The sequence below is a fragment of the Nicotiana sylvestris genome, chromosome 6 (genome assembly GCF_000393655.2).
Source record: "Nicotiana sylvestris chromosome 6, ASM39365v2, whole genome shotgun sequence".
Classification (NCBI taxonomy): domain Eukaryota; kingdom Viridiplantae; phylum Streptophyta; class Magnoliopsida; order Solanales; family Solanaceae; genus Nicotiana; species Nicotiana sylvestris.
Genome location: NC_091062.1, coordinates 46,292,103 through 46,302,242, shown reverse-complemented (window position 1 = coordinate 46,302,242; position 10,140 = coordinate 46,292,103). Strand labels below are relative to the sequence as shown.

General features: G+C 43.3%; 2 protein-coding genes across 2 annotated transcripts; both read left to right on the top strand.

Moving 5' to 3' along the window:
• Positions 1-6,138: 6,138 nt before the first annotated feature.
• On the top strand, positions 6,139-6,771 carry LOC104232244 (uncharacterized). Its single transcript, XM_009785384.1, has one exon. It carries the CDS (start codon positions 6,139-6,141, stop codon positions 6,769-6,771), a length of 633 nt encoding a protein of 210 aa, XP_009783686.1.
• A 2,061-nt stretch (positions 6,772-8,832) lies between these two features.
• On the top strand, positions 8,833-9,267 carry LOC138870557 (secreted RxLR effector protein 78-like). The gene has a single exon (XM_070148376.1). The coding sequence runs from the start codon at positions 8,833-8,835 to the stop codon at positions 9,265-9,267; it is 435 nt and encodes a 144-aa protein (XP_070004477.1).
• The last annotated feature ends 873 nt before the right edge of the window (positions 9,268-10,140 follow it).

The following is a 10,140-nucleotide window of genomic DNA, read 5'->3' as shown; positions in this document are numbered from 1 at the left end:
CCGTTTGTTGTTTTCTTCCCAATTTTTCGTTCGTAGTCGATTGTCATTGTTCCTTTATTCTTTTTTCCCTTTGTTGTTGTTTTTTTTATATTAGACTGTTGACTTGGGTCTTATGTAGTCCGCGACAATTTGCGCGGAGACTTTGTATAAAGGACAATTTTTCGTTGTTATTTGTCTTGTATTCTACTCTCGCTTTTGTTTTGTGTGACTTCGACGCGAGATAGATTCCCGCACGGCGAGTCCCGATCTTTTGCACTCTCTGATGATTCTTGGCCTGAGGAATATTTTGCACTTTCTCATTGGCGATGGCTTATGGCCTTGAAGGATATTTGCCGAAATAGTAACCCGTCTTCGTTTGATCGAGGTCGAACTTCTTTTTTTTTTGGTGAAAGCCCTTGGCCTTAAAGGGTGTTATTTCAAACTTATCGAAATAGTAACCCGTCTTTGTTTGATCGAGGTCGAACTCTTCTTTTTTGGTGAAGGACCTTGGCCTTAAAGGGTGTTATTTCAAACTTATCGAAATAGTAACCCGTCGTCGTTCGATCGAGGTCAAACTTCTTCTTTTTGGCGAAGGCCCTTGGCCTTAAAGGGTGTTATTTCGAACTTATCGAAATAGTAACCCGTCGTCGTTCGATCGAGGTCGAACTCTTCTTTTTGGCGAAGGCCCTTGGCCTTAAAGGGTGTTATTTCAAACTTATCGAAATAGTAACCCATCGTCGTTCAATGAGATCGAACTCTTCTTTCTGGCAAAGGCCCTTGGCCTTAAAGGGTGTTATTTCAAACTTATCGAAATAGTATCCTGTCATCATTCAATCGTGGTCGAACTTTTCTTTTTGGCGAAGGCCCTTGGCCTTAAAGGGTGTTATTTTGAACTTATCGAAATAGTAATCCATCGTCGTTCGATCGAGGTCGAACTCGTCTTTTCGGAGAAGGCCCTTGGTCTTAAAGGGTGTTATTTCGAACTTATCAAAATAGTAATCCGTCGTCGTTCGATCGAGGTCGAACTTCTTCTTTTTGGCGAAGGCCCTTGGCCTTAAAGGGAGTTATTTCAAACTTATCGAAATAGTAACCCGTCGTCGTTCGATCGAGGTCGAACTCTTCTTTTTGGATAAGGCCCTTGCCTTAAAGGGTGTTATTTTGAACTTATCGAAATAGTAATCCGTCATCGTTTGATTGAGGCCGAACATCTTCTTTTTGGCGAAGGCCCTTGGCCTTAAAGGGTGTTATTTCGAACTTATCGATATAGTAACCCGTCGTCGTTCGATCAAGGTCGAACTCTTCTTTTTGGCGAAGGCCCTTGGCCTTAAAGGGTGTTATTTCGAACTTATCAAAATAGTAACCCGTCGTCGTTCGATTGAGGTCGAACTTCTTCTTTTTGGCGAAGGCCCTTGGCCTTAAAGGGTGTTATTTCTAACTTATCGAAATAGTAACCCGTCGTCGTTCGATCGAGGCCGAACTCTTCTTTCTAGCAAAGGCCCTTGGCCTTAAAGGGTGTTATTTCGAATTTATCGAAATAGTAATCCGTCGTCGTTCAATCGAGGTCGAACTTCTTCTTTTTGGCGAAGGCCCTTGGCCTTAAAGGGTGTTATTTCGAATTTATCGAAATAGTAACCCATTGTCGTTCGATCAAGGTCAAACTTCTTCTTTTTGGTTAAGGCCTTTGGCCTTAAAGGGTGTTATTTCGAACTTATCAAAATAGTAACCCGTCGTCGTTCGATCGAGGCTGAAATCTTCTTTCTCGCGAAGGCCCTTGGCCTTAAAGGGTGTTATTTCGAACTTATCGAAATAGTAATCCGGCGTCGTTTGATCGAGGTTGAACTTCTTCTTTTTGGCGAAGGCCCTTGGCCATAAAGGGTGTTATTTCGAACTTATCGAAATAATAACCCGTCGTTGTTTGATCGAGGTCGAACTTCTTCTTTTTGGCGAAGGCCCTTGGACTTAAAGGGTGTTATTTCGAACTTATCGAAATAGTAACCCATCGTCAGTCCCAGTTTTTGGAGAGCTAGACATTTTTTGGGGAGTCCCAGTTCGTTTGACATTGCTTGAATTAGGGGGTTCTACGTTGGAGAATACGAAACATTGTTGTTTTGCTTCTGCGCACACATTGTAGTCTCCTTGTCTGACTTCTGCCTTCCGGCTTGGAGATGTCACCGACGAGCGGTGTTTCGGTTGTTTTGCAATAGTTTTTCGTTCTTTAATTGAGATGTTTCTTTACTCGCTCGTCCGCGCGGACTTTGTGTTCCTTCTTGAGCAAAGAGCAGAAGGTGAGTTAAAATAATACTTTCCTTGCCCCTACCCGGTGGTCCAATGGTAGAGAATAGGTTGGTAACGTTGTTCGTCTTGTTTGGCATTTCGATAGTTGATGGGGCGAAGATTTCTAAATTTGGCGATTCTACTCGGCTCTCCTCCCCCTATTGTGTTGTGCTTTTGTCTCGCATGAGTTGGGTTTTTCCTTCGCGCTATTTTCTGTGGGTGATCGTATTTCTTGTTTTTGATCTGGGAGAGACTAGAAAATTTCTCTAAGAAATCCCCACAGACGGCTATAAATTGTTTGACTCAAAAGATATCGAAATCTATTTGAACAAATCAATCAAAGAAGATGAAGGGGTAAATCTTAGTTAGACATAATAAATTCCAGATCAAAGAGCTAATAGTATGGGTTGTATATAGGACGAAAAAGATATAAACGATCTTATTGAAATTCAACGTTGTGACTCCCATCGATCGATGGGGGATAACTTTACATGTTCTTCTGTAGATTACTTCTTTCCTATCAAAATTACAAGAAGAGAGCTTGGGAGGGGGGGGGGGTGAGACGAGGAGCCTCCTCCAATTGAAAGTTTTTCCTTACTATATATAGTCAAGGCATCCTTGCCCTTTACTTGGTCCGACGCTCTCTCACCTCCAGTAAGTCTTGGTCGTTCTTTTAGGCACTGCTCTTTTTGACTCGACGGATGTCGGAAGAGGGATGTAGAGTGAGCTATGTTATCTTTCACTGCCCGATTACTTAGACAGGACGTTGATCAGTTCGGCCGTAACGGTCAGATTTTGACCAATACAGATAGATAATACATGGTCACGCCGTATTCGGCGTTAACTCGTAGAAGACACTTTTCCTTTTAAGACTTTGAGACGTGCAATAGACAATGCTTTACCTATCTTTTTCCCAACAATTTAGGCCTTGAGCATACCTGTCATTTTGTTATATACTCACTTGTTTGTAATTGCTAACTATATCTTTGATAGTATGTCATACGTTAATTGAACCAATCAATTAAAGCACCTTTAACGAATATTGAAAAGTGAAATGTGAGTTAGTTTAGAGCCGAAAGCTTCATCTTCAATTATTAGCTGCAGAAACAACAGTTTAACTCGATAAATATGCATCTATTAATATTTTATAATGAAAGCATTTATTAATACTTGTAAGATAAGCATTTTATGGAAGCTTTGTGAACAAAAAAATGAGCAACTGAACAAGTTTAATTTCCAATGTGCTTACTACTCGAAAGTAGGTTTGGTCAATGCCACAATGCGATGTATCGTTACAGGGTTCAATTGAATCCAGTACTTTTGAAGTGGATCATAAATTTATGTATAAAAATTCACTAATATTGCAATAAATAGCAATATAAACCCATAACTTTATAAAGACAATACATTCAATGCTAAAATTCTTAAAGGTTGAAAAAGGCATCATTCCATAACTTTATAAAGACAATACATTCAATGCTAAAATTCTTAAAGGTTGAAAAAGGCATCATTCTTTAGTAACTGGCCTAAAGAATAAATAGTGTCACATAAAAGAGAGTAGTTTGATTTAAGATTTTTGATGCACATATTCATCGGAAAAAAATTATTTACTTCATCAAAATTTGAATACCCTTATTGAATTTTCTGATTTCACCGCTGAAGGTGACTTATAATAATATGTACTTTAGTAACTATAGTCGGCCTAATTTGGTAACCCAGGTAAAACTTACTATAACTTGTTAAAATATGTAATGTCTTGGATTTATTAACTTCACACCTCCTAAGAGATAGAGTAAGAACAAACTCTGAACAGAAATGTGCAAGAGGAACTGAGACTAAGAGAGGGAAAAGAGTTTTGTTCAAAATCAATTGATGATGGATATGTACATTCAGTTGGGTATTTAACCTTGTAATTGCTGGTAATAATAACTAATTGAGCATACGAATTGAATTTCCCCTCATCTTTTTGACAAAAAGACACCCCTGGATGCAAACTAACGTATAACAATTACTCCAGTTTTCAATCAGTCTCTGTCCTCAATGAAAAATGAGGAAACTGAGGTGTAAGTGTCGCAAATCTACCCAAATATTATCTTCAGAAGAGCAGTTAAATCACTCGATCAACAAAGTAACTAAATAATTGGCCTGTTGTGCTGGAAGGTCCAATTGATAAGCCATCTTGCCTACTCTTATCAACACTTGAAAGGCACCAAAATACTAGACCACTTTTTTTTTTCCCCTGAAAAAGATGCATCCACAATATTCCAAGAGATGCCTTTGCTAAATAATTTGCTTGCTTAGCAATAGTTTTTCAAATGCAAGAATCAGTACGTTTGGACCTTATAATATTACAGTACTTATACTTGTACAATGGTGAGATATTCCACGATATCTTATGGGATGGGATATCTCATATGATTAGTTATCCTAGAGGCGGCTCAAGAACGTTGGAGGCCCGAAGCCAAAGTTTTTTAAGAGGCCTTTTTATTACCAATATTAAGAGAACCTGATTCTAGATGTTGATAACTTGATATCAGAATGAAATTTCAAAAGTTTTAATTTGTTTGCTACAATGCTTGAGAACCAGAGAAAGGACGAAACATCCAACTTTAATTTATTCAATGCCTTTTATTAGTATTTTTTTTTTAGAAAATAGACAATTTAGCAGTGAAGAAGGAGAATTTAAATACAAGTTTTATTATGAGAATGAAAAAATATTAATATTAGAATATAAATTAATCATCGGTCACCATCAATCAAATTAACTAAGTAATTCATCTTTCTCTCTTTTATATATATATTCATTGATATTTGCTATTTTTTATTTGAGGCTTGAACGACTCTTTCTCTCTCTAATCTCTTTCTCTCTCCCCGCTAGTCTCCATCTACTGTAAAGCCACTGGCGGTGCCGGGAATCATAGGTAAGCTACCCTCTCTCCCTTTCCCCTCCCCCTCCCTTCTCTCTTCCCCATCCCTTCTCTCTCTTTCCCCCGTTTTCTGTTTTTGCGTCTTTCATGCGTCAGTCATCGCCAAAGTTTTTCGGCCGGCGACTGGTCTTCTCCTTCTCTCCTTTCTTCTCTCTTATTACCCTAAGCCCTTCTCTCTTTCCCTGTGGTTCGTGTCCCCAACCCTTCTTATGCCCAACTTTTAGTTCCCAAAGCACGAACCCTAGCAACTCGTCGGCGACCTTTGGCGGGCGAACACCCTGTCCAGGTCGCTTGTACCCCCCACCCCCTTCCCCTCCTCAATGTTGGATACCTAGACTCGTCGACCATCTCCGTTGCCCTCGGCAGCGGTCTTCCACATAGTTTAGTTGGACAGCCCGGGCTGTCGTGGAACTAAGCTGGTGCAGCGGCGACAAGTTGACAACCCACCCCTCCCTTATTGTTTTCGTGGTGGTTGTGTGCGATTTTGCAGGGAAGTAGCTGCATCAGTCGAGACGAGCGCGAGGCGTACGAGCAAGCAAGCGGACCATTCCTGGTTGGTAGGTGCAAATACTGGTGAGATTTGGAAGGACGCACGGCGGATTCCGTGACCTCGGGTGTGCACCAAGTCATATCTTCAGGTTCTTCCAGTCGGGAGTTGGTACCTCCCGCTTTCCTCTTTATCTCTTTGTGATAGTTAAATTCTGCCAATCTAGTTAGCATTACTTTAAGCATATTATTAGCGCACTTGTAGTTGCTACTTGTTACCTTCTAGTTGGGTCATATTCTGTGCTAGTGCTTGTCCGTAGTTTATCGTGTCTGTGGTTTAGGATGGTAGAGTAAGGTCATGTCTTCAGGGGTTTAGGGGGTGGTGAGGGGGGGTGAGGAGGGGGCCAGAGGATAGGACGGGAGGCAAGGAGGGTAAGGGGAGAAAGGGAGCTTGTAGGTTGAGGATCGAGTCATGGAATATAGGCATGCTACGGGTAAGTCTATTGAGCAGGTGAAGATTCTCCAGAAGAGAAGAGTAAATATAGCTTGTGTCCAGGAAACAAGGTGGGTAGGGTCGAAGGCGAGAAATGTGGACGGGTATAAGCTGTGGTACTCTGGAGTCGTAAAGGGTAAGAATGTAGTGGGTATCTTGATGTATAGGGACCTTAGAGAGTCGGTGGTTGAGGTTAGGCGGGTGCATGACAGACTAATGTTTATTAATTTGGTGATTGGTGAGTCCACCCTCAATGTCGTTAGCGCTTACGCGCCGCAAGCGGGCTTGGATGAGGAGGTTAAAAGACGCTTCTGGGAGAGTTTGGACGAGGTTGTGCGTAGTATTCCACCCGCTGAGAGGCTATTTATAGGAGGGGATTTCAATGGCCTCATTGGGTCAGTTGCTGGTGACTATGGCGAGGTGCATGGTGGCTTCGACTTTGGGGATAGGAACGGAGGAGGTTCTTCGCTGTTGGATTTCGCTAAGGCTTTCGAGCTGGTGATTGCGAACTCGAGTTTTCCGAAGAGGGAGAAGCATCTAGTAACTTTCCGAAGATTGATTGTGAAAACTCAGATTGATTACCTCCTCCTCAGAAGGTGTGATAGAGGGTAGTGCAAGGATTAGGTTATCCCGGGAGAGACCCTCGCGACCCAGCATAGGCTCTTGGTAATGGACGTCGGTATTACGATAAGGAAGAAGAAGAGGTATGCTCGAGGTCAACCAAGGATTAGGTGGGGAGTCTTAACTAAGGATAAAGCCCAGGAGTTGGAGGGGAGGTTATTGGCTATGGGAGCATGGAGGAGTAGTGAGGACGCCAGTGCTATGTGGGCTACAACGGCGAACCGCATTAGGGAGGCAACGAGAGAGGTGCTAGGGATTTTGAAGGGTCACTCTGGCAGGCACCAAGGCGACTGGTGGTGGAATAACATAGTCCAAGGCAAAGTGGAGACGAAGAAGGAAGCGTGTATGAAGTTGGTAGGGAGCACATGCGAGGAGGAAAGGAGAGCGAATAGAGAGAGGTACAAGGTAGCAAGAAAGGAGGCTAAGCTAGCGGTCACGAAGGCTAAGAATACAGCTTTTGGCCGACTATATGAGGAGCTGGGGGAAAAAGGTGGGGATAAGAAATTGTTTCGATTGTCTAAAGCGAGGGAAAGGAAGGCTCAGGATCTAGATCAAGTGAGGTGCATCAAAGACGAGGACGGTAGAGTCTTGATGGGGGAGTCCCAGATTAAACAGTGATGGAAGATGTACTTTCAGGGTCTTCTAAATGAGGAAGGGGACCGTGATATAGTGCTAGGGGATCTGGGGCATTCGGAGAGTCTCCGAGACTTTGGGTATTGTAGGCGTATTAAGTTGGAGGAGGTCGTGGAGGCTATACGTAAGATGAGTCGAGCCAAAGCAACCGGGCCAGATGAAATTCAGGTTGAGTTCTAGAAGTATGTGGGTAGAGCAGGCTTGGAGTGGCTAACTAGGTTGTTTAATGTTGTTTTCAGGACGAAGAGGATGCCAGATGAGTGGAGGTGGAGTACAGTGGTTCCGTTGTACAAGAACAAAGGTGATATTCAGTGTTGTAAGAACTATAGGGGTATCAAGTTACTAAGTTATACCATGAAAGTTTGGGAGAGGGTGGTGTAGGCGAGGGTGAGGAAGATAGTGTCTATATCTGACAACCAGTTCGGGTTCATGCCGGATCGCTCGACCACGGAAGCTATCCACCTTATTAGGAGGTTGGTGGTACAGTACAAGGATAGAAAGAAAGATCTACACATGGTGTTTATTGACTTGGAGAAAGCGCATGACAAGGTCCCTAGGGAGGTGCTATGGAGATGTCTGGAGATAAAAGGTGTGTCGGTAGCTTATGTTAGAGCGATCAAGGACATATATGATGGAGGTAACACTAGGGTAAGGACTGTGGGAAGAGACTCAAAGCATTTCCCGGTTATTATGGGGTTATACCAAGGATCAACGCTTAGCCCGTTATTATTTGCCTTAGTAATGGATGCACTAACACACCATATTCAAGGAGAAGTGCCATGGTGTATGTTAATTCGCTGATGACATAGTCCTGATTGAGGACTATATGAGGAGCTGGGGAAAAAAGGTGGGGATAAGAAATTGTTTCGATTGTCTAAAGCGAGGGAGAGGAAGGCTCAGGATCTAGATCAAGTGAGGTGCATCAAAGACGAGGACGGTAGAGTCTTGATGGGGGAGTCCCATATTAAACAGTGATGGAAGATGTACTTTCAGGGTCTTCTAAATGAGGAAGGGGACCGTGATATAGTGCTAGGGGATCTGGGGCATTCGGAGAGTCTCCGAGACTTTGGGTATTGTAGGCGTATTAAGTTGGAGGAGGTCGTGGAGGCTATACGTAAGATGAGTCGAGCCAAAGCAACCGGGCCAGATGAAATTCAGGTTGAGTTCTAGAAGTATGTGGGTAGAGCAGGCTTGGAGTGGCTAACTGGGTTGTTTAATGTTATTTTCAGGACGAAGAGGATGCCAGATGAGTGGAGGTGGAGTACAGTGGTTCCGTTGTACAAGAACAAAGGTGATATTCAGTGTTGTAAGAACTATAGGGGTATCAAGTTACTAAGTTATACCATGAAAGTTTGGGAGAGGGTGGTGTAGGCGAGGGTGAGGAAGATAGTGTCTATATCTGACAACCAGTTCGGGTTCATGCCGGATCGCTCGACCACGGAAGCTATCCACCTTATTAGGAGGTTGGTGGTACAGTACAAGGATAGAAAGAAAGATCTACACATGGTGTTTATTGACTTGGAGAAAGCGCATGACAAGGTCCCTAGGGAGGTGCTATGGAGATGTCTGGAGGTAAAAGGTGTGTCGGTAGCTTATGTTAGAGCGATCAAGGACATATATGATGGAGGTAACACTAGGGTAAGGACTGTGGGAGGCGACTCAGAGCATTTCCCGGTTATTATGGGGTTATACCAAGGATCAACGCTTAGCCCGTTCTTATTTGCCTTAGTAATGGATGCACTAACACACCATATTCAAGGAGAAGTGCCATGGTGTATGTTATTCGTTGATGACATAGTCCTGATTGATGAGATGCGGGACAGTTTTAATGAGAGGTTGGAGGTTTGGAGATAGGATCTCGAGTCTAAGGGTTTCAAATTGAGCAGGACTAAGACAGAGTACCTGGAGTGCAAGTTGAGCGCCGAGTCGAGGGAAGTAGGCATGGATGTGAGGCTTGGATCACAGGTCATCCCCAAGAGAGGTAGTTTCAAGTACCTTGGGTCAGTTATTCAAGGGGATGAAGAGATTGACGAGGACGTCACTCACCGCATAGGAGTGGGGTGGACGAAATGGAGGCTAGCATTTGAAGTCTTATGTGACAAGAAAATGCCACCGATACTCAAAGGTAAGTTTTATAGGGCGGTGGTTAGACCGGGCATATTGTATGAGGCAGAGTGTTGGCCAGTTAAGAACTCTCATATCCAGAAGATGAAGGTAGCTAAGATGAGGATGTTGAGGTGGATGTGCGGGCATACTAGGATAGATAAGATTAGGAATGAAGATATTCGGGAGAAGGTGGGTGTGGCCTCTATGGATGACAAGATGCGGAAAGCGAGGCTCAGATGGTTCGGGCATGTGCGGAGGAAAAGCCTGGATGCTCCGGTGAGGAGGTGTGAGCTACTGGCTTTAGGGGGTACGAGAAGAGGTAGAGGACAGCCTAAGAAGTATTGGGGAGAGGTGATCAGGCAGGACATGGCACGATTGCATATTTCCGAGGACATGGCCCTTGATAAGAAGGTCTGGAGGTCGAGCATTACGGTTGTAGGATAGAGTGGTAGTCGAGCTTCTCCTTCTCCATTCCGGGGGTGAAGCGAGTTTGAGTAGGTTGGTCCTAGACGGCTTGTGGTTAGTTAATGTAGAGTTCACACTAACCTTACTGTTTTCCATAGCTCTGGACCTTAATTGCGGGTTATTTTTATTGCATGCATCTATTTTATGATTTTTAGG

Bases quoted from the DNA above. Each gene is read 5' to 3' on its own strand.
- LOC104232244 (XM_009785384.1), top strand. From the start codon at position 6,139: ATGGAATATAGGCATGCTACGGGTAAGTCTATTGAGCAGGTGAAGATT.
- LOC138870557 (XM_070148376.1), top strand. From the start codon at position 8,833: ATGCCGGATCGCTCGACCACGGAAGCTATCCACCTTATTAGGAGGTTG.